Source organism: Spizellomyces punctatus (assembly GCF_000182565.1).
Source record: "Spizellomyces punctatus DAOM BR117 chromosome Unknown supercont1.17, whole genome shotgun sequence".
NCBI lineage: Eukaryota > Fungi > Chytridiomycota > Chytridiomycetes > Spizellomycetales > Spizellomycetaceae > Spizellomyces > Spizellomyces punctatus.
Window position 1 is genome coordinate 518,853 of NW_015971553.1, and position 21,338 is coordinate 540,190.

The following is a 21,338-nucleotide window of genomic DNA, read 5'->3' on the forward strand; positions in this document are numbered from 1 at the left end:
GATTGGCTCAGTCCGGTGCTTGGTGTTGTTTTGATGAGTTCAACCGTATCGATATCGAGGTGCTCTCCGTTATTGCTCAGCAGCTTTTGACAATAAAGAATGCAAAGGATATGAAAGCGACCAGGTTTATGTTCGAGGGAAGGGAGATCAGATTAATCGACACTTGTACAGCATTTATCACTATGAATCCTGGGTATGCCGGACGTCAAGAGTTACCGGACAACTTGAAGGCGCTTTTCAGACCTATTGCAATGATGATTCCTGGTATATTTATCATGTCTGGTTATAAGGTGAAGCATCAAGTGCTAATCTGCGGCTCCCTCCTGACAGATTACGGCCTTATTGCCGAAATCTTGCTCTTCTCGGAAGGATTTGAAAATGCGCGAGTTCTTGCCGGAAAAGTTGTAAACCTCTACAAACTCTGCTCTGAACAACTCTCCCAGCAGGATCATTACGATTTCGGCATGCGAGCCGTCAAATCCGTGCTCATCATGGCGGGCGCCCTCAAGCGTACCAACCCAGAACTCAGCGAAGAAATGGTTCTCATCCGTGCACTGCGGGATTCAAATCTTCCCAAATTCTTGGCTGAGGATATTGGCTTGTTCCGTGGTATCCTTTCTGATCTCTTCCCAGGTGTCTCCATCGTGGAGCAGGATTACGGTGCTCTAGTCGCAACGATCAAGGAAGTGATGATTGAAAAGAAGTTGGAGGTTGTGGACAACTTTGTGACGAGAATCTGCCAGTTGTTTGAAACGAATAAGATTCGGCATGGTGTTATGCTTGTTGGACCCACTGGAGGTGGAAAGACGACATGTTATCAGGTCTTGCAGGAAGCTTGTACTAGATTGCAGGAGAGAGGAGATGTACAGTTCCAGGCTATCAAGACTTGGGTTCTTAATCCAAAGGTATGATCATGTCGTAGTTCCAAGTCCATATGTCATATTTTCATACCATATAACAGTGCATCACAATGAACGAACTCTACGGAGAATTCAATCTGGCCACCATGGAATGGAAAGACGGTCTGATCGGTTCCATTTTCCGTCAACAAGTTCAGGACAACAGTGCTGATGAAAAGTGGACCGTTTGCGACGGACCCGTAGACGCACTTTGGATTGAGAACATGAACACTGTCCTAGACGACAATAAGCTCCTCACGTTGATCAACGGAGAACGAATCAAGATGAATAATACTATGCATATGTTGTTTGAAGTGGCGGATTTGGCTGTTGCGTCTCCTGCCACGGTCAGTCGATGCGGCATGGTATACATGGATCCTACCAACCTGGGCTGGCGGGCTTTTGTTCAAAAGTGGCTGCGTGAGCTACCGGAACATGTTGGAACAGAGCTCAAGGATATGTTGTGGAGTTACTGTGACACGTACATTGACAGGGGACTCCGCTTTGTACGAAAACAGTGTACGGAGTACGTCAAATCTGTCGACCTGAATCTGGTGCAGTCTCTGTGCAAGCTTCTACAAACCTTCATCAACAAAAAGGAGGTCGATTTTTCGCAGGCCATTGGAGATTTGAAGTGCTTATTCGGCCATTTGTTTGTATTCTGCTATGTATGGGCCTTGGGTGGAAACCTGGCAGATGGATTCCAGGACAACTTTGATACGTTTGTCCGAGACCATTTCGACGCAATCCCAATTCCGGATGTACAGTTACCGTCTTCCAACAACATCTTTTGTTACTATGTCGACCTCAAGACCAAATCATTTGCCCTTTGGGATGACCTGGTGCCAGCCTTCAAGTACGCACCCGAGATCCCTTATTTCCAAATGATGGTCCCAACGACGGATACAGTCAAGTACGAGTACTTTCTCGAAGCCCTCTTGTCGAATGGATACCCGACTTTGTTCACGGGTAACACCGGTGTTGGTAAATCCATTATTGTCCAAAATTTATTGAACAGGTGCTCGAAACGATTCGGATGGGTCCCTGTGACGCTCAACTTTTCTGCCCAAACCAACAGCGCCCAGACGCAGCAGATTATGGAAATTAAGTTGGAGAAGAAACGAAAGAATATTTTGGGTGCACCCACAGGAGCGAACAAGGTTGTCCTGTTTGTGGATGATTTGAACATGCCCAAGCTCGACACCTACGGGTCGCAGCCTCCTATCGAGCTCTTGCGGCAGTACATTGATTTCCACGGATTTTACGACCGAGAGAAACTCAGCTGGAAAATAATCCAAGATGTAGAACTAGTGGCTGCTTGTGCACCTCCTGGAGGCGGGCGCAACAACGTCACACCCCGTCTTCTCCGTCACTTCAATCTATTCAACATTCCCGCGCCTAGCGAAATGTCATTAGGAAAAATATTCCGATCTATTGTGGAAGGATTTCTCAAGTCCGGCTTCTCATCTGAAGTGCGAGGTGTGAGTGAAGCCATTGTGAACTCGTCCATAGAGATCTACCATCGAATGTGCACAGAGTTACTGCCTACACCCGCTAAATCGCATTACACGTTCAATCTCCGGGATCTATCGAGGGTCGTTCAGGGCGTGCTACAGGCCCGTCCGCAGGTTATTCAAGCCAAGATGGACATTGTGAAGCTGTTTTGTCACGAGTCCTCCCGGATCTTTCACGATAGGTTGATTGACGAGGCGGATAGATCCTACTTTAATCGCCTTCTCTCCGAACTGGTTGAAAAGAACTTTGGCGTGAGCATACCCAAAGAAACTTTTAGCCAGAAACCAATCATGTTTGGGGATTTTGGCAAGAGGGGTGTTCCCCCCGAAGAGCGACTCTACGTTGAGATGAGCGACATGAAGGCCATGAACACGCTGTTGGAAGAGTATCTAGAAGAATACAACGTGACAAACAACAAAGACGTTCGCTTGATCTTTTTCATGGACGCCAAGCAGCATATTACGAGGATATCCCGTATCATCCGGCAACCTCGCGGCAACGCTTTGCTGGTCGGTGTCGGTGGAACGGGAAAACAATCTCTGACCCGGTTGGCCTGTCACATATCCGATTACCAGTGCATTCAAATTGAATTGACGAGGACGTACGGACAAACAGAGTGGCGAGAAGATCTTAAGAAATTGTACCGATTAGCAGGTTTGGAAGGTAAAAACACTGTATTCCTTCTCTCAGACACCCAAATCAAGAGCGAAACCTTCTTGGAGGATGTGAACAACATTTTAAACTCGGGGGAAGTCCCGAACCTCTTTGAGTTTGACGAGCGTGAAAAGATTTTGGGTGAACTGCGGGCTGTAGCAAGAGATAAGGGCTTACCCGAAGACCGAGACAGTGTATATCAGTTCTTCATCAACAGGGTGAGGGATAACCTCCACATTGTATTTGCGACAAGTCCTGTCGGAGAAACCTTTCGGACACGTTGCAGGATGTTCCCTTCCCTTGTCAACTGCTGTACGATCGACTGGTTTGATGAGTGGCCCAGAGAGGCTCTCCTCTCAGTGTCGAAACGGTTTCTGGAGTTCGTGGATTTGGGCTCAGACCATATGAAAGAAAAGATTGCTGAAATGTGTGTCGAGATCCACGAGTCCGTTGGAGAGCTTGCGAAACGATTTTGGGCTGAACTCAGGAGACGGTATTACACCACCCCCACGTCCTACCTGGAACTCATCAACCTCTACATTGCCATGTTGCAAGAAAAGAGGAAGGAACTTGGGTCCTCACGGGATAGGTTACGAAACGGTCTAAATAAACTCCTCGAAACCAATGAGCTCGTCGCGAAAATGCAAGTCGAACTTGAACTCCTCGGCCCAGAGCTAAAACAACGGGCTGCGGATACGGAGGCGCTCATGGTGAAGATTGGAAAAGATCAAGAAACAGCCGACGGTGTCCGGAAAGTAGTATCGGAAGAGGAAACCATAGTCCGGGCCAAGGCGACCGAAACAGAAGCCATCGCCGCAGAAGCCCAGCGCGATTTGGACGAAGCGTTGCCAGCTCTCAATGCGGCGTACAAGGCATTGGACTCACTAGACAAAAAGGATATTGCTGAGCTCAAGGTTTTTACCAAACCTCCCGAGGTGGTCTTAATGGTCATGGAAGCTATTTGCACGCTCTTCAAAGTGAAACCCGATTGGGAAAGCTCCAAAAAGCTCTTATCGGACCCGCAATTCATGAAAAAGTTGCAGGAATATGACAAGGACAATATTCCCGAGTCGGTGTCCAAAAAGCTCAAAAAGTACATCGAAAACCCCAATTTCACTCCCGAGGCCGTCGAAAAGGTGTCCAAAGCGTGTAAAAGCATGTCTATGTGGGTGATTGCCATGGACCTATATTCCAGAGTGTTCAAGGAAGTAACGCCTAAGCGACGGCGGCTAGAAGAAGCGCAAGCAGCTTTGGATGCCACGCGGGCTAAATTGGCAGAAAAAGCGGCAGCTCTTCAAGAAGTCGAATCCCAGCTGGAGAAACTCAAAGCCAAATACGAAGAATCCATCGCGAGCAAAAAGGAACTTGCAGAAAAAATGGAGGAAACAACGCGTCGGTTGGCTCGTGCTGGAAAATTGACGACGGCTTTGGCCGATGAACAGATTCGGTGGGCCGAATCTGTTGAAAAACTCAATCAGCAAATAGATGATTTGGTCGGGAATATTTTTCTTAGTGCGGCGTGTGTTGCTTACTTTGGCGCCTTTACATCTACCTTCCGTACTGAGCTTGTCACAGGGTGGATCAAGCGATGTCAAGAGATTGGCATCCCCGTCTCAACAAACTTCAATCTATTGGAGAACCTCGCTGATCCAGCTGTCGTCCGCGACTGGAATATTCAAGGACTCCCAGCCGACCCTCTCTCGGTTGAAAATGGTATCCTCGTCACTCGGGGTCGACGATGGCCGCTCATGATTGATCCACAAGGACAAGCAAATCGATGGATACGCGCCATGGAAGGAAACGACCTCAAGGTGATCAAACTGTCCGAACCAAAGTTTCTCCGATCCCTTGAAAATGCCGTGAGAACGGGACAGCCTGTTCTCATGGAAGATGTTGGCGAGCAGCTTGATCCAGCCCTTGAGCCTCTCCTGTTGAAGCAGACCGTTCGACAGGGAGGGAGATTGCTGATGAAGTTGGGTGATTCATTTGTAGAATACGATCGAAATTTCAAACTGTACATTACAACAAAACTCTCGAACCCGCATTACCTCCCCGAAGTCTGTATCAAGGTCACTATCATTAACTTCACCGTGACAAAGATTGGACTTGAGGGACAACTCTTGGCAGATGTCGTCCGTCTCGAACGGCCGGAGCTGGAGGAACAGCGCAACAACCTTATCGTAAATATTGCTACAGACCGCAAAGCTCTTAAAGACATCGAAGAACGGATCCTGAAGCTCCTGTTCAACTCTGAGGGGAACATTCTCGATGATGAAGAACTCATCAACACTCTCAACCAATCCAAAGTCACGTCCGCGGCCATCAAAGAGCGAGTCGCACAAGCCGAAGTCACGGAGCGGGAGATCAACACTGCCCGAGAAAAGTACCGACCCGTTGCAATTAGGGGTTCGGTGCTCTACTTTGTTGTCGCAGACTTGGCCGGCATCGATCCCATGTACCAGTTCTCGCTGAAGTATTTCAAGAACCTATTTAGCGGTTGCATCCTCTCTTCGGAGAAATCCGAGGACCTCCCAACGCGAATCGGGATTCTATGCAAAAATGCAACATATAATACCTTTGCAAATGTCTCGCGCGGGCTATTTGAACAGCACAAGATGATTTACGCGTTCATGATTTGCGTCGAGATTTTGCGGGAAAAGGGAGCCATTGATGATTTTGAGTGGAATTTCTTGTTGCGGGGTGGTGGTGCGTTGATGGTTGCCGGGGATATTCCACCAAAGCCCAACGTCCGCTGGCTATCCAATACAATGTGGGAGAATCTATGCGATTTAGCGAGGTCGATACCCGATTTTGGGTACGCTATTGAGCATGTGCAAATGTATACGATGGACTGGGAGGCCATTGTTGAGTCGGATACACCATACAGTGTGTCTGTCCCTGGCGACGACACAGGGCAATTAACAGATTTCCAGCGACTGCTGCTCATCAAGGTATTGAGAGAAGAGAAACTCGTTTCGGCTTGCGTGGAATTTGTCAAGCGAAACCTGGGCTCCGAGTTTATTGATATTCCGCCCCTCGACCTCGCGGTTGCATTCAAGGATATCAACAACCGTACCCCATTCATCTTTATCCTGTCAACGGGGTCGGACCCTGTGTCCGCTTTGATGAAATTCGCCGCCTCAAAGGAGGTTAATATGCAGGACCGATTGCACATGATTTCATTGGGACAGGGGCAGGGACCTATTGCCGAGCAATTGCTGCGAAAGGCTATTACGAATGGGGATTGGGTGTTTTTGCAGAATTGTCATTTGGCAGCTTCGTGGATGGGACGGTTAGAGAGTATTGTCAAAGAGTTCTCCAGTACGGACGCAACGGATATTCATGAGAATTTCCGGATGTTTTTATCGTCGATGCCTTCGAAAGTGTTTCCGATTGCCGTACTCCAAGATGGTGTAAAAGTGACCAACGAACCACCAAAAGGTCTTCGGGCAAACCTCGCAAGAAGCTTTGCAGATGTGTCGAGAGATTTGTTTGATGATAGTCCACCGCAAGGAGTCAAGTTCCGGAAACTTTTGTTTGGAATCACATTCTTCAATGCTGTTATTCATGAACGCAAAAAGTTTGGGCCACTGGGATGGAACATTTTATACGACTGGTCAAATTCGGATTTAGAAGTTTCGATTGCCATCTTGAAAAACATGTTGTCGGAGCATCGAGGGATACCCTGGGAAGCTCTGTCATACCTGACTGGGGAGATCACTTTTGGAGGCAGAGTGACAGATGATTGGGATCGACGGACACTGAGATCGATTTTGAATCGATTTTATTGCCCTGCGATTTTGGACGATGGGTACAGGTTTTCGCCCTCGGGCGTCTACTATGCGCCGCCGGATGGAGATTTAGCATCATTTAGAGCGTATATTGAGCGATTGCCTTTTACGGAGGAGCCTTCTGTCTTTGGGATGCACGAAAACGCGGATATCAGTTTCCAAGTCCAAGAAACGCGCCGGTTGCTTCGTACAGTGTTGGAAGTCCAGCCGAGGGTGGTGTCATCTGTTGCCGGTGGAACATCTAGCGAAGACATTGTAACGGGGATAGCGATGGCAATCTTAGAAGATTGGCCAGAGATTCTGGTCATTGATCTTCCACCCGAGACGGAAAAAAGACCGAAATCCGCATCAGCGCGACCCCAATCGGCATTTACTGGCGAAGCCCCGAACCCCGTCCTACTCAACTTGTTCCAAAAAGATGAAACCGGCCGTATGCTAAATTCGCTGTCGACTGTCTTGGCACAGGAATCTGTGCGGTTTAATAAATTGAATGGGATCGTGAGGAGTTCGTTGGAGAATTTGGTAAAGGCTGTCAAAGGTCTTGTTGTCATGAGTTTGGAATTGGAGTTGGTCTATAAGAGTTTGCTCAATAATGAGGTTTGCATTCTTTTCATTTGTCTTTGTTTTTACTTGAACTAACGCATTCAATGCAGGTGCCAACTGCTTGGTCCGCCCACGCCTACCCCTCCCTTAAACCGCTCGCATCCTGGGTCAAGGATTTCCACGCCCGAATCACCTTCCTCCGAAACTGGATGACCCAAGGCGAACCCACTTCCTTTTGGCTACCAGGTTTCTTTTTCCCACAAGGATTTTTAACGGGCGTATTACAGAACCATGCGCGCAAGTACAATATTCCGATTGACGCTCTGAGCTTTTCGTACAAGGTTTCGGATTACGAAGGTGGGGATGGACGGGCTTTTGAGGAGGGAGAGGGTGTGCTCGTTCACGGATTGTTTGTGGAGGGGGCAAGATGGGATAGGGAAAAGAGACTATTGCAAGATTCGTTTCCCATGGAAATGTTTTCGGTATGTTGCATGTTTTTATCTATTTTGTTAGTCTCGCATTCGCTGACCTTCCCCATAGACCATGCCTCAAATCCGCTTCACTCCTACTACCGCCCCATCTCCAACCACCGGGTTCTATACCTGTCCCCTCTACAAAACATCCGCCCGAGCCGGCACACTCAGCACCACAGGCCATTCCACCAATTTTGTCGTGGCTCTCTCGATTCCGTCCGATCGACCGCAAGATTACTGGATTTCAAAGGGTGTTGCACTGTTGTGTCAGTTGAGTGAATAATGAGTAACCATCCTTTGTACTGTATATATGGAACAGATTTTTTTCAGATAAAATTCAAATATTTAAGCAAATGTTTAATTGATGTCCTTCATTGACGCATAACAAGATGCCGGAACGCAATGGAATACGTGTGGAAGAAAGCAGTAATACATTATCATAATTGGCCACAGACTGCACATTGTTGCCCATAATAGGCTACACACACTATTTACATCACACTCTTCCCTTCCTGCCACAACTTAAGACAACTTGTACTCAGACTGGTCACCACAAGCGCCTTTTCTTCCTCTGTCATATTCACCGTCGATGCACGGGGGGAGGTGACGGCTGCACCCATTATAAACCATCTCAACCAGCGTAAGATAGTAGGGAGAGTCTCCTTACTGTACACAATGTCAGGTCCTGAGCCATACACTACCCCCGCATCATCGATGCAATAAAAATTCCAAAGAGTGGCATTTGTCAGGATGACAAAGACAGGTCCCGACCGGCCGTATTTTTGCCTGTAGCGGAGTAGAGTGCCACCTGCGACCATACATCAGCTTCAAGTTTTGTACAAGAAAAAAGCGTCACTTGAGAATAATGAACCAACCTCCAGCAATGGCTTGAGGAATAGCAGAATTAGGCCATTCCTTTTTTGCTTCCACAGCAATTAAAAAAGAATCTTTTTTAACGTCATCCACGTCATCGCCACCCCCGTGGCCCAGCAGATAATCAACAATGCCAGTCGCCCCTTTGTTGGGGCCCCTCCACTCTAAATCAACCTCTAAAAAGACCCGCAATCTTCCTAGAGGCCGGCCCACCTTCATAGCATCCTCCTGAGGCCGTTCATCTACCATGATCCCATGGTAAAAGGTGTCAACAGCCTCCCCAAGGATAGCATCAACAATGGTTCGACATGCTGCCTCTGAATTAAGGCTCCAAACGCGGTCTAACCTATCAAGTTGCCGAGTAAGGTGCTCTGTCGGGTGCACCGAACCCACAAACGGTGGGACTTGCAAAGAAGGGATTCTGCGTTGAGCAGCGGCCTCCACATTGGCCACATCCAGATTCAGTCCCTCCGGACTCTGCAACTGATTCCATGTCATTTTCGTAAAAGGCGTCAGCTAGAGAAATGACACAATAAGTGGAGAGTTTGGAGGAGACACTGAGAATGGGTAGTAAGTAACCTTTGCATCCTGTCGCAGCAGTGCTAGCATCTTGCGCAGAGTCTCCCGAGAGGCCCCTGGCATACCAGCAACAATATCTTCAATATCGGTGTCCATTGTGAAAATAATGTGAAAAGGTGGCAAATACAAAAGACACAGCACTTAAGTACTTTACATGGGAGATCACATGACTTTCATGTGACCGGTGTTCAGGTGGGATCCTTTCACGATAGTGTTCGTTCCCCAACGTTTTTTTTTGTATGGCTTTCATGATCGTGCCTGCTGCACGCAGCATGGATTCTTTTCTTCTACATTTTAGGGACAGGTAATGTCAAAGGAAGGTGCAGACGCATGATCGATCCCCTGCTGTTCATTCTTGCCAGATACTGTCAAAAGTACTTAAAAGTCATCACATTTTGACTTCAAAGTGCATTCGTCCGTGAAGGAAATGGAAGAAAAAGTTTAAAATGGCAAGTAAGGGCAGTATTCACAGAAACTAGCCAGATATCGTTCGTGTCACTTTTATTGTTATCTGCCCCATTTATGCTTTTAAAGAACAAAAGACAAATTATGAACAAAGACTACTGCATCAGATGTTTATCAAGATGCTGATACTGCACCGGGCAGTGGATTCGGATTCTCTTCATTCACTGTGCTCTACTTCTTTGGCGGTAGTTTCTAAAAACGTGATTGCAGGAATTGAACAGACCAATATCAAATAGGCAAACGCAGAACAGAGCTCGCAAAGCGCGATATTAACTTATAGTGACACACTTCTATTCTTTAAACATTATGCAGAATTTGAATTTAAAAAACAAGCGATGAATTCATTTCCACTGGCGACGCAAAGACCTGGGGACGCCGCTTGCTAGGTCCCTGGTCATCATCCTCATCCTCGTCGTCCCTCTTCCTCTTTATGCTTTCCCTGGGGGGACCCATCTTGGGCCGCTTACTCCCTTCTCCGCGACCTTCATCAGCATCTTCCTGCTCTTCCTCTTCCCCATCCCTTTTTCGTTTAGTTTGATTCTTGAATGGAGAGAGGGGAGGAGAGTGGTACTCGCCAAAAAATAATTCGAAGTCCCCTAGATGGAGGGTATTAGAAATCATGCCATTTTGCCACAAATGTTCAAACACGTACCTGATTCCGCACCAATGGGATCGATACCGTGCAATGGTCGATTGTATCCTACGCCGTTCCACACATCACTCAAGGAGCTTTGACCAAACAGGCCTCCGAAATCTATCGCAAAGTCGTCGGGTATATCCCCACTGAAGCCAAGGTTGCTCTCAAAGACACCTCGCGCTTGCTCTCTGGCTTCCATCAAGACGGTCTGTTGGGGTTGAGTGACCGCGGCAGTACTATCTACGGCGTTCGCAGCTGGCACCGCGGGTGGCACGATAGGAGGTGTTTGGTGCTGAGTTGTTGGGGCGGCGGTAGATATGGGCAGGGGGGATGCAGACGCGGCAGTTGCAGGGATACGCGGCACGATCGTCGAAGACGTGCCCGGTTGAATTTGCGGATTGGGGACCTGCGGCACTGATGTCCTAGAGACGGGTATATTCCCTGTATGATGCTCGGCTTTCAGATGACCGGGATTGACAAGTTGAGGTGGCGGGCGGGTAGGTAACTGTAGCGGAGCGGTCGAGCCCTGGAGTTGTGCTTGGGTCGGGATCGGAGGCTTGCTAGAACTTGGCGGCCGCCGAACTTGCCGTGTCTTTTTGCCGCTCTGGCTTGAAATAGATGCACGGCGCTTTTGGGACCCAGTGCCCTGTCCAATAGACGAACCGCCCATTTCCATAGGGGGATGCATTGCCTGCGATACTTGAATGCTCGGAGACGCCGCAGGAAGCATCGCGGCAGGTACAGGAGGTGGGATAGCCGCAGTCATGGCAGAAAGCATAGCGGCAGGAAGGACAGGAGCAACGGAGCGCGGGAGCGTAGGAGGTAGGGTGGGAGGGAGGGAGTGAGGTAGAGTAGCTGCTATGACAGAGGGAACGTCTGGTGGCCGCTGTGACGCACTTGTCCTCTTCTGAGGGCTAGCCCGCATCTGAGGAGGTCTGGTGGCTTGAATGTGCTGTTGCTGCGACTGTGGTTGGTGCGGTGATGTTGAAAGCTGGCTATGTGACTGGCCAACATTAGCGTTCGAGATCTGCTGAGCCGACCGCTGCATGTCAATCGACTTTCGCAGAGTTTCTCCGCTTTGATACAAGCGCCGCAAGTTTTGCAACAAAAGCTCAGCATTTGCTGGCGTCAGGTAATATGTGTCCGTAACGAATCCGTCCAACTGTCTGGTCCACATTGCTTTCAGTTGCAGGGAGCGTTTTGCCTCCATGTTTTTACCATGGGTAGCAAACAGTCCAATCAAGGTATCTGCCTTTCGGTACATGTTGTCCTGAGCTTCCAATTTGGAACGCACGAAAGCCTTCTCTTGTTCTGTTAAGGCGATTGGTTCCATGCGGCAACTTTCTGCGGCAATCTGCGGAGTTCCAGCCATGGTCGCCGACGGTGCACTGGCTCCTTGTCTAGCGGAAGTCGGTGGAGATGCCGCAGAGGACACGGCCGCCATGCTGATGTTTGGCAAAGCGCTGGAGATGGCACTCGAACCGGCCATACCTGCGGCCAAGTGGACTTGATTGCCTGGAAACGGATGGGTTGCGGCATTGGACAACTGGGGTTGCAGCGATGCTCCAGAAGAAGCAGCTCCTCTTTGCAGCTGGGCGGATGCAGAATTGCTCAATGCTTGCGCCCTCTGCGCGGCCACCATTTGCGCCTGCGCTTGAGCCTCAGAGGCTTGTCGCATCTGTTGTTGATGCAGCTGCACCCGTTGTTGGTGCTGTTGCTGTTGCTGTTGCTGTTGCTGTTGTTGCTGTTGATGCTGCTGCTGCTGCTGCTGCTGTTGTTGTTGGTGTTGTTGTTGGTGTTGTTGTTGGTGTTGTTGTTGGTGTTGTTGGTGTTTTAGCTGAAGGCGCTGCGGCTGCTGTTGCATCTGCACTTGCTGCTGCCTTTGTTGCTGCTGTTGATGCGCCGCTGGGGTCTGAACTGCACTAGGCGTAGGAACTGGAGGGCGCTGGACATTGCCTTCAGGTTGGATCACGGGCCGCATTGCGGCCCGTGACCTTTCCTGTTCGGCCTTCTTTTGCAGCAGTCGTTCGGTGAATTCAGGAGGAATGTTGCGCTGACGGCAGAGTTCCCTTAGCTGTGCCAAAGTGCTGGTGTTGACGAGGTGCATCAGTTTCGGATCACCAAACGGTTGGCTCAACTGCTGCTGACCCGCCGCACTCGTGTTAGGGAGGGCGGTGGTTGATGGCGGAACAAGTGGTGTAGACATCATTGACGTAGAAGACGCTGGCTGGGACGGGGTATTAATGCCGACTGACTTGACATTGTGGTTACTCAGAATCTCGTTGATTTTTTGATTCATGGCATTCACATATTCGTCCTATTCAAGGGGGGGGGGGGGGTGGAAATCCATCAGCTTACGCAATCTCGTATCATTTGGATGAGAGCATACATTACCTTGGTAAAAGCTCTGCGAAATACTCTTGTTTCATAATCGCTGGCCATGGCCTCAACTCTTTCAGCAGACTGAACTTTTGCTGATTGCAGCTGAGACACAGCATGAATACTAGATGTAACCGTCAAAGGACATTGTTACTTCGCATTAGACATGAACATTGCGCGGTCGAAAGTTGGTCACTTACAGTCTATCAATATATTCTTTCCTGAAGTTTGCGGCGGCTGTGAGCCTCCAATCCCCGACTTGAAGTCCTTGCAAAGTCTGTGGCTGGGCTTTGGGTTGTGCCTGGGAGGGTTGCTGCTGAACCACCTTTGGTGTCTGCGCTTGTTGTTGGGAAGCCTGCTGTAGCGTCTTTTGTTGTGGTCTGGCTGGAAGACCCAATTGAGCAGCTAGTTCTAAAGGGCCACCCAAGCGGACTTGTTGAGGTTGCACTGCTTGAGCGGCTGGCTGTCTGGCCAACTGTTGCTGAACGGATTGTGATTGAGGCGGTAGATGATGACTTTGCTGGACGTGCATAAGTTGCTGAGCTTGTGCCTGAGCTTGGGCCTGAGCCTGAGCTTGAGCCTGCTGCTGCTGAAATAGTAGCGCTTGCTGGGCGTATACGGCCTGAGGTTGAAGGTGGGATGGGAACTGCTGCTGAATGGGAGCGACACCTTGAGGCGGACGCATCTGAAGAGTGGAAGGTGGCATAAAGGCAGGTCGTTGCTGCTGCTGCTGCTGTGGTTGCTGTTGTTGTTGGTGTTGTTGTTGCTGCTGCTGTTGTTGCTGCTGCTGTTGCTGCTGCTGCATCAGCTGGAACAGGTATAGTTGCTGTTCCGGGGGTATTTGGGCTGCCATAGGGAAGCCGGTAGGGAAGTTTGGGTTCATTTTCGTTCTGAAAAACAGGCGATGTACGTGGAAAAGAACTCAACCGAGAGATGGAATGCCGAGGGAGGGGGATAGCGAACTGGGCTGTCTTATAGGAGATTTTTTATTCAAAGACCGCCGACTACGTCAACGTTGGGCATATTCATTGTTTTCGCAGGTCAAAATGAGGGTCTGGGTCAAAAGGGCAAAAGCGCGTATCGCTTTGAACACTTTCAAAACATGGATGTTGGCCAGTGCAAAGGCGCCACACTATTGCGTAAGCAGAAACGCAATCAACAAACCCCGACGCTGATAGCAAACGAGATATAGTTTTGCATGAACGAATTCCAACGACGAAAAGCTTGTTACAAATCCATTGTCGCCCAAACCATAGTTGTCGAGGTGTGAAACTTTGTCGTACCAGGTCTTCTGCAGTTTCTGAGCATGTTGAATGTTTTTTCTTGCCAAGTTCCATGCTGACTGCAGTCGGTGCTGTACTTCTTGTTTGTAGTCTCGAAGGTCTGATTCCGGAATTCGCTGTCCATCCTCCTCTTCTAGGTCGCCATAGGTCTTTGCTAGAAGGCCAAATACATTTCACTAGGAGGACTTCTTCCTGCTTGCATTCATCGGTGTGGGTGGATATCGACCAATCATTGAGGCACGCCCTCGCACTCTTTATGAGGGCACACTCGGGCCAAAGGCGCAAACAGGTCCCATGGCCGTGTCGCGCCGCGTTATGAATGTCGTCATGCTACGTTCCATGCTCGAACGTCAAGTCCTGTGAGCTCGCGCGCCGAGGTATTCATGTCTACCAATCCAAAGGTGCTCCCACTCAATGGGGTGGACGGCGCCAGTGTTGACCCTGCACATACAGATGTACCCGTGGTCTATCTGGTATTCGTGGGCTATCCGCGCATCAGCTCCAACGAAAAGATTGAGATCTGCCTCAATCGGATATGGCAATCCACGCACGCCAGATGAGATATGCAATATTCGGAACCATATGCGGAAGTTTCTACTAACGTCCACTAGGTGTAGATACGAACATTTTCTATGGCCACTTCCTTCAAAGTCGATACCATACCTCCGAGTCTAGTTTTATAGATCATGGGCCGACATTTGCATCGTTAGCAATGGACCGTTTGTATGTTCCGGTTATTGTTCAAACCTTTGCAGACATGCTTTGCGTTTAAGCTCAGTTCTGTGCAGTGGGCACTGTTGTCTTTTTGATCGGGTTTGGTTACCAGCATGTCTAAGGTTGAAAAATGATATTTTGGGGTTCTGTTTCCAATGTTACAGTTGTAAAATTTGTACATCCATCGATTAAGATCGACAATAAAATAACATGTATGCCTGACGATCTTTTTGTTCCCGCACTACATCGTCCGGTCGACATGGCGATATTTGTGCATCATCAAGGTGCAACCACTCGCCGGACTGTCGCTGCACATCGCACGTGTAATGGCCGCCCGCCGCCAAACGTCCATGATGGTATACGACCGCAAACAATCGGTATTCTAGGTATTGCGATGCTGCCCTCGCAGCTGGGGACATTATTTCTACAATCGCACATCCCTGAGCTTAGACTTCCATGACAAGATGCTACTGCTTTTAAGATACTTACCTGAAAGTATCTTGAGTGCCATCGGATACTCAACATGTTTATGCACTTTCTGAGTACCACTGACATTATCGTACACAAAACGCTTCAAATGTAAGATGAGAATCGGTGGTAAGCTGTCCAGATAGTTCTGCTTAACTGCGTCGCCCTGATGGTTCATTAAATTCAGTACTCAGGCATTGGACTTATACAGTGCGTTGTGAACGTGCTCTTACTCACCCTGTTGCCCTTCGTCGGGGAGGTGAAGCCTTCCAGAGTTTCGGCCGCTGTCAAATTGATTAAGGCATCTTCAATGGTTCTAACGTTCGCTGGCTTTCAAATGATAGAAAAATCAGGATGAGCGCAACTACTGGCTTGCAGCAAAAGCATATGCACACCGTGATGTCCAGCTGAAGAGCCTGAAATGGTTGCAAAGTGATTGAGTCTTTTCTGCCGGGGCATTTTAATACAGATCGCATTCGTCCACCGAAAATTCGGGATATTGGAGATTCTACAATTTCGGTCTGAAATGAATATAATTAGAACCAGTTGCGCATTGGAAAAGACTTCACGCGGTACCTACACTTCGAGTCACGAGCGTCTTATTATTTCGGCCAACTTCTACCCAGCTGGAATCGCCTTCTGATGCGTGTCCATTGACTTTCACAGGCCCATGGGCTTTTTGCAGACTTAGAAGCTCCTCATGTAGCCCATCGAGGATGAAACCAAGGAACTCTTCTGCGTCTTCTTGCCGACCCTGATAACCTCGGCCATTAGATTAACGATACGGCGTCCTTGGCACTAATATTGCCCACCTTGACAGATTCTATTTTTTTCATAGCTCGAAGGGCGTCATAAACATATTCTGGAGCGAAGGCATCCTCATCATCTCCATCTGGTAGGTCCAACTGTCTTCCCGGTTCATCTTCTCGGAACTCGTTCAGAAACATCAGTCTGTGCATGAATATTGAATGTAAGTTGCAGTGGCAGCAACAGGGAGGGTCACCGGGTACGTACATTGCACTCAAGAGGGACGATTTAGCTTTAAAATTATGCGTCAATTCTTTCGAAAGCTTCTTGAACGAATTGTAGAACGGAGGACAGTGAACCAATGGCTGTAGGATAGCGTTCATGAAGCACATATTGCCGTTATTAATCAAGCCTCGGGGTCGTATGAGAGTGCCTTGATATGATACTGTCAAATCTTTCAGAACATCTTAAGGTAGAAGGTCATTTCAATTAGAGATCAACCAGTCATATCCACAATCCGAGGATGGATGATTTTCAATGTAATCACCTGCAGGGCTGCGTTTACCCTTGGACCCTTTTGACAGAGTCTCCCGTGGCGGTACTCCATTTGGGGTTGTACCAGAATGCTTCTTCAAGAGATCGGCCCAACTTTGATGAGCAGCTTTGACAGGTGACACAGGCTGCGTTTCCGTTTCTCTACTCGGTTCCGTTGGTGTCTCAGTCGGTGGAGCGCCTCTTTCTTGGTCTCGAGTGGTAACTTCTGCAGCTCCAATTTCCATCTCTTTTTGTACGTCCACGTCCGGGTCCATCTGGACACCAGAACCTTCTACAGCAGGTGAGATGGGCTCGGTAGTATCGACCTCACTCACTATGTGACCATTTGCAAGATCGGAGCTGTCAGCCTTGGACGAGAGGCGAATGGCTGCCGAATTATCTGTCACTGATTGTGAATAGGGTATACTTCCGTCCATCTCCTTCACCGATGGACGAGAGGACACAGTATCAATCGCCCCTTCAGCCGTACTGCGTTTCTCAGAAACTTGGCCACTTTTAGATCTATGGTAAACCTCCTCTCTAACAGACTGAAAAGCAGTTGTGTTGTCAGCCGCACCCGAGTTGACGATAGAATCCAAGTCCTTTAACGATGCACTAGTCGTGCCAGAACTGGCTGGACCGATTACAACTGGTGAACTGAGTGCAGGATTCATGGCTTGGTCCGGACTCCTGATAACAACTATGGACCCGAATACTATACTTGGCCGTTTTAGTGATACGTCCGGAGGAGACCATCGCGGCTAAACAGAAAGAAAGGTCGCAGAATGAGAAAGAGTGGTGGACTTGAATGGGGAACGCTTAGTCACCTACCTGGTATGGAACTAAAGATGATGCGTCGATCACTTTTGCAATATCGGCCGGACTCAAATCACCAAATCGGATGGAAGAAAACATATTCTGAGGAGAAAAGTAGAAGCGGAGACGTATAAGATTGGTGCCGACTAAGGTTCTTCTGTACTGCTTCACTAAGTTGTCTTGGACTTACCGTAAGGCTCGGCTGTGGCCAGGAGTAAGTGCACAGATTCACCGTCGCCCCGGGCGAGGTGCAAGTCGCATTTTCCACCACCTTTCGGCGGACTTGTGAATTAACGACACTTATGTTCACTGAATAATCCGGCCAACGGAAATCAAGGCGAATTCATCCACCGCTAAGGACACTTTCTGGCTTTCCACCCTCCTGTACCAGAAACGATCGCAAACGGATCACTTCTCCGAGCTGCGATCCACGAGCTCAATAGCTGCTCGTTTATTGAATGGTCCGAGTAACGTCGGCAGCGGGTATCGATTAAGCTCAATGCCCCCAATGAAAGGTTTGTAAACAGCATGAAAAAGCCCTTCACAGTTGCTTGATGAATTTCGTTGTGGCACAGCCACTCAATGAAAGTGACTGCACCGCTGATGGAGCTGAGTCATGAGCGCCAACCGTCGTTCCGCCTTCTTCCCCAACTCTGCTCCAAAGTGCACATCATGACACAACCATCGAGTTCAGCAGCGCTCGCTCCTTGCGAGTATAAGGTAATATTTTTCTGGATGCAAGGTTGCTCTTTGCCTGCCTCTTTCTGACGTTTTTTAATAGACTGGTAGATCGCTAGGGCAAGGCAGTTATGCGACGGTCAAAGAAGCCGTCAAGGTAAGAATATAAGTATCAGTCGACCGGCTGAGAAACGCAGTTCAACACAGTTGCATGTGTTTCAAGATCAAGACGGGCGAAAAATACGCCGTGAAGGTGATCAGCAAACGGTTGATGCAGGGACGGGAGCATATGATTTTGAACGAAATTGAGGTTCTGAAAAGAATATCAAAAGGTCATCCAAATATTGTAACCTTGTGGGATTGTAAGTACGCCGGCTCTGGTCTTTGCTATCCATGTAGCTCTAGTGTTATAAAATGTTTACGGTCTTTTTTTTAGATTTTGAAACTCCAAATAATCGTGAGTAGCGATTGGGTGACATTTGGTAACAGTAGCACTCGTGCTGATCATGTCTATGGCAGTCTATCTTGTTATGGATCTTTGCACTGGTGGCGAGTTGTTTGATCGTATTTGCGAGAAGGGAAGCTTTTTCGAAGGTGATGCTGCCGAAATTGTACGTGTCGTTGTCGATGCCGTTGCGTATTTGCACGATCAGTCTATAGTACATCGTGATATTAAGGTAAGTCTTAAAGAGTCCTTGCGGTACCAAACTCTGGGTCTCATTCTCCTATCAGCCTGAGAACCTGCTATTCAAGACTAAAGAATCTCTCAGTGATCTGGTCATTGCCGATTTTGGTTTGTCAAAGATAATGGATCCGGACAAGTTTGACAGCTTGATGACCACATGTGGGACCCCTGGATATATGGCACCTGGTGGGCAATCTATACAAAGGCGGCCTGGTTGACAGTATCTAATATGTTCTGTGCAGAGGTGATTCAGAAAAAGGGCCACGGAAAGCCGGTCGATCTCTGGTCCATTGGTGTCCTTGCATACTTTCTGTGAGTCAACTGATCCGGAACGGGAAATATCTGTATTTAAAAAGTGTATTAACTTCGAATCGAACTGAAAGTTTGTGCGGCTATACGCCCTTTGATTATGAAGCGCCTTCACAAGCAGATGAGCTGCAGAACATTCTCACTGGGAGATACTCCTTTGCCGCAGAATACTGGTATGACGTTTCGGACATGGGTACGTAGTTTGATTCCCTTTTGCAAACTTGTATCTGGTGCACCTCACACCTTCTTTCCAACTGCTTGCGTAGCCAAAGATTTCATCAAGAAGCTGCTGCTTGTGGATCCTCATGAGCGTATGACCGCACGACAGGCACTGGCGCACCCATGGCTCAGAATGTATCAGGCGCCAGTAGACCCTGAGACTCCTCAAACACCCAATGTTGACCTGCTCCCACACGTGCGCGAGCGATTCAATGCGCGCCGGATGTTTCGTAAGGCAATCGACGTTGTGAAAGCCGTCAACAAGCTTGCGCACTCCCCACATGGGTCAGCGAATAACCTGACTCATCAAACCTTGGACGTCTCAGAGTACCGCCCTAAAGACGACGGTAATGGAGATTTACTGGTCATTCGACGTGAATAGGCGGTTAAATATGTCCGACGCTTACGCATAATATATCATTAGTTATTGTCTATAACCATAAAGCTATAGTGATCAGACAGAAGTAGTAGTGCACACCTGCTTGTTTGAATCCTAGCACTGCAGCACATGTTCCACTGATCAAGCAGCGCGACGTATTCCAGGAATCAGGAAACACTCGAGATATTCAGTCATGCGCTGAACTGTGTCCATCAAATAGAGCCTAGACTCATTTCAATCGTAGTTTGTACAAAAAAAATCACGTATATATACAAGCATCCCCAATCCTTATAGGCAATGCACCATAAGCCCTCCTCCACCAGGTATCAACCTTCCCATTAAAGCAATGATGCCTCTTGACAGAACCCCACTCTTCAAAAACCTCCCCTTCACATCGAAATATGAAAGCGACTGAATGTCCATGTGAATCTCATAGAGAGTTATCAACTCAAACTTCACAGTACCCCAACACCTCCCACTCCATAAGCAGAAGTCCCGCATTGAAGAGAGGACATGGCTGTACGTACAGAGCGACGATCAGAACGCAATTAATGTGAGGCTGGCAAAGAGTAAAACGTACCGGGTGCCTTCTTTACTTATGTGGAAATCAGGATTGAGACTTTGGGAAAATAAGGAACTTAGGCTTAAACGTCGCAGAATAGGATGCAGACAAAAGCAGGGTACCTTTGCACATGGTCCACTAGTCGCATTAATGTTTCGAAATGACCTTCCAGAAATTCGGAGAACACCTATCATGACTCAACTTAGCTCCGCTGAAGAGTACCAATATCTGACATGCAATACCTGATTCAGTGCATCTTTGGTGAAGAAAGTAGATGTGATCAGACGAGTCGTTGCAGTAGCCAACAATACACGTAAACTCATTTCAACTCGCATACCATAAAATGTTTGCTCATTGCCGTCGATTTGCTTTCCAAACCTATCCCGGATGATGTCAGCAATTAAGCCATACACTGTCCAAATATTACTAGGAACTCACATATCATATTGTCGTCGGTTGAAAGGATCAGAGAGAGTTGAATAGGCGTTCGATAAACCTGAGTGTTGGAATGAACTCGCAGGTTGAGGCCGTGTCCAAGGGTACAAGCGACCTGCTGTTTGTTACATACGCTGAACTACAAAGTTTGCAGAGAATTCGATTAAGCCGAGCAAGGCACTCAAGCAACCGGAAGCCGCTTGAAATACGGAACTGAGTAGTTCCCGGCAGAACTCACAGGCTTCTTTTGCACGAGGGTGCCTAAGTCGATCCGGATGGCATATCTGGTAAGTTCACATATAAAAATCGTGCGGTGTCGCCGAGAGAGCAAAAACATCAGTGCTCCTGAATTTCTGCACACAGGTCTCTCCTCCGATGGTCTACAACGAGACAGGAAGAGTCAGTGAAGCTCGCTACATACCTTGCTTCTGGACAGGTATCCTCTTCGAATCTGTTGTGGGGTTGCATTTTTCGACACTCCGATGCGTGCATAGAAGCACTCTTGATGCAGAATATCGGATATCGTTTGCTCGTCCTCGTTGCTCAATGTCGTTGGCACTGCCTCTGGCATGACGGCCCGCAGAACGTAACGGCCAGTTGAACGGCTCGCTTCCCGCAACTGTCAATCCAGGGAGGCGGGGAAGGGGAAGGTGAGGGGGCATGACAAATGTCGCACAGTGATTTGCACGTACTAGAGTCAC

General features: G+C 48.4%; 6 protein-coding genes across 6 annotated transcripts in view; 2 read left to right on the top strand and 4 right to left on the bottom strand.

Moving 5' to 3' along the window:
* SPPG_09508 (uncharacterized protein) overlaps nucleotides 1-8,225 on the top strand; it is a gene marked incomplete at its 5' end in the record, with an annotated part of 9,839 nt that extends 1,614 nt beyond the window's left edge. Inside the window, 5 exons of the mRNA XM_016757678.1 lie at nucleotides 12-264; nucleotides 331-905; nucleotides 962-7,456; nucleotides 7,513-7,884; nucleotides 7,943-8,225. Of these exons, the coding sequence (XP_016605053.1) occupies nucleotides 12-264; nucleotides 331-905; nucleotides 962-7,456; nucleotides 7,513-7,884; nucleotides 7,943-8,158 (7,911 nt within the window). The 3' untranslated portion in view covers nucleotides 8,159-8,225. The remainder of the gene's footprint in view (nucleotides 1-11; nucleotides 265-330; nucleotides 906-961; nucleotides 7,457-7,512; nucleotides 7,885-7,942) is intronic.
* Nucleotides 8,200-9,444, bottom strand: SPPG_07829 (uncharacterized protein). Its single transcript, XM_016755980.1, has 3 exons — nucleotides 9,328-9,444; nucleotides 8,751-9,264; nucleotides 8,200-8,683 (listed from the first exon to the last, which is right to left on the bottom strand). Exons 1-3 carry the CDS (start codon nucleotides 9,421-9,423, stop codon nucleotides 8,367-8,369), a joined length of 927 nt encoding a protein of 308 aa, XP_016605054.1. The 5' UTR covers nucleotides 9,424-9,444; the 3' UTR covers nucleotides 8,200-8,366.
* A 615-nt stretch (nucleotides 9,445-10,059) lies between these two features.
* SPPG_07830 (uncharacterized protein) lies at nucleotides 10,060-13,935 on the bottom strand. Its single transcript, XM_016755981.1, has 4 exons — nucleotides 13,009-13,935; nucleotides 12,824-12,932; nucleotides 10,445-12,746; nucleotides 10,060-10,388 (listed from the first exon to the last, which is right to left on the bottom strand). Exons 1-4 carry the CDS (start codon nucleotides 13,689-13,691, stop codon nucleotides 10,114-10,116), a joined length of 3,369 nt encoding a protein of 1,122 aa, XP_016605055.1. The 5' UTR covers nucleotides 13,692-13,935; the 3' UTR covers nucleotides 10,060-10,113.
* Nucleotides 13,936-14,888: 953 nt separating this feature from the next.
* SPPG_07831 (mRNA-binding ubiquitin-specific protease UBP3) lies at nucleotides 14,889-17,888 on the bottom strand. Its single transcript, XM_016755982.1, has 10 exons — nucleotides 17,561-17,888; nucleotides 17,386-17,472; nucleotides 16,568-17,315; nucleotides 16,288-16,486; nucleotides 16,086-16,224; nucleotides 15,854-16,027; nucleotides 15,669-15,794; nucleotides 15,511-15,603; nucleotides 15,295-15,439; nucleotides 14,889-15,229 (listed from the first exon to the last, which is right to left on the bottom strand). Exons 2-10 carry the CDS (start codon nucleotides 17,467-17,469, stop codon nucleotides 14,994-14,996), a joined length of 1,944 nt encoding a protein of 647 aa, XP_016605056.1. The 5' UTR covers nucleotides 17,470-17,472; nucleotides 17,561-17,888; the 3' UTR covers nucleotides 14,889-14,993.
* A 139-nt stretch (nucleotides 17,889-18,027) lies between these two features.
* Nucleotides 18,028-19,921, top strand: SPPG_07832 (CAMK/CAMK1 protein kinase). The gene is made up of 9 exons (XM_016755983.1): nucleotides 18,028-18,090; nucleotides 18,152-18,205; nucleotides 18,272-18,410; nucleotides 18,485-18,505; nucleotides 18,568-18,725; nucleotides 18,781-18,919; nucleotides 18,976-19,045; nucleotides 19,117-19,235; nucleotides 19,309-19,921. Exons 1-9 carry the CDS (start codon nucleotides 18,043-18,045, stop codon nucleotides 19,641-19,643), a joined length of 1,083 nt encoding a protein of 360 aa, XP_016605057.1. The 5' UTR covers nucleotides 18,028-18,042; the 3' UTR covers nucleotides 19,644-19,921.
* Nucleotides 19,844-21,257, bottom strand: SPPG_07833 (uncharacterized protein). The gene is made up of 9 exons (XM_016755984.1): nucleotides 21,059-21,257; nucleotides 20,876-20,921; nucleotides 20,771-20,776; nucleotides 20,641-20,698; nucleotides 20,540-20,580; nucleotides 20,445-20,458; nucleotides 20,325-20,389; nucleotides 20,221-20,259; nucleotides 19,844-20,157 (listed from the first exon to the last, which is right to left on the bottom strand). Exons 1-9 carry the CDS (start codon nucleotides 21,206-21,208, stop codon nucleotides 19,929-19,931), a joined length of 648 nt encoding a protein of 215 aa, XP_016605058.1. The 5' UTR covers nucleotides 21,209-21,257; the 3' UTR covers nucleotides 19,844-19,928.
* Nucleotides 21,258-21,338: the final 81 nt, after the last annotated feature.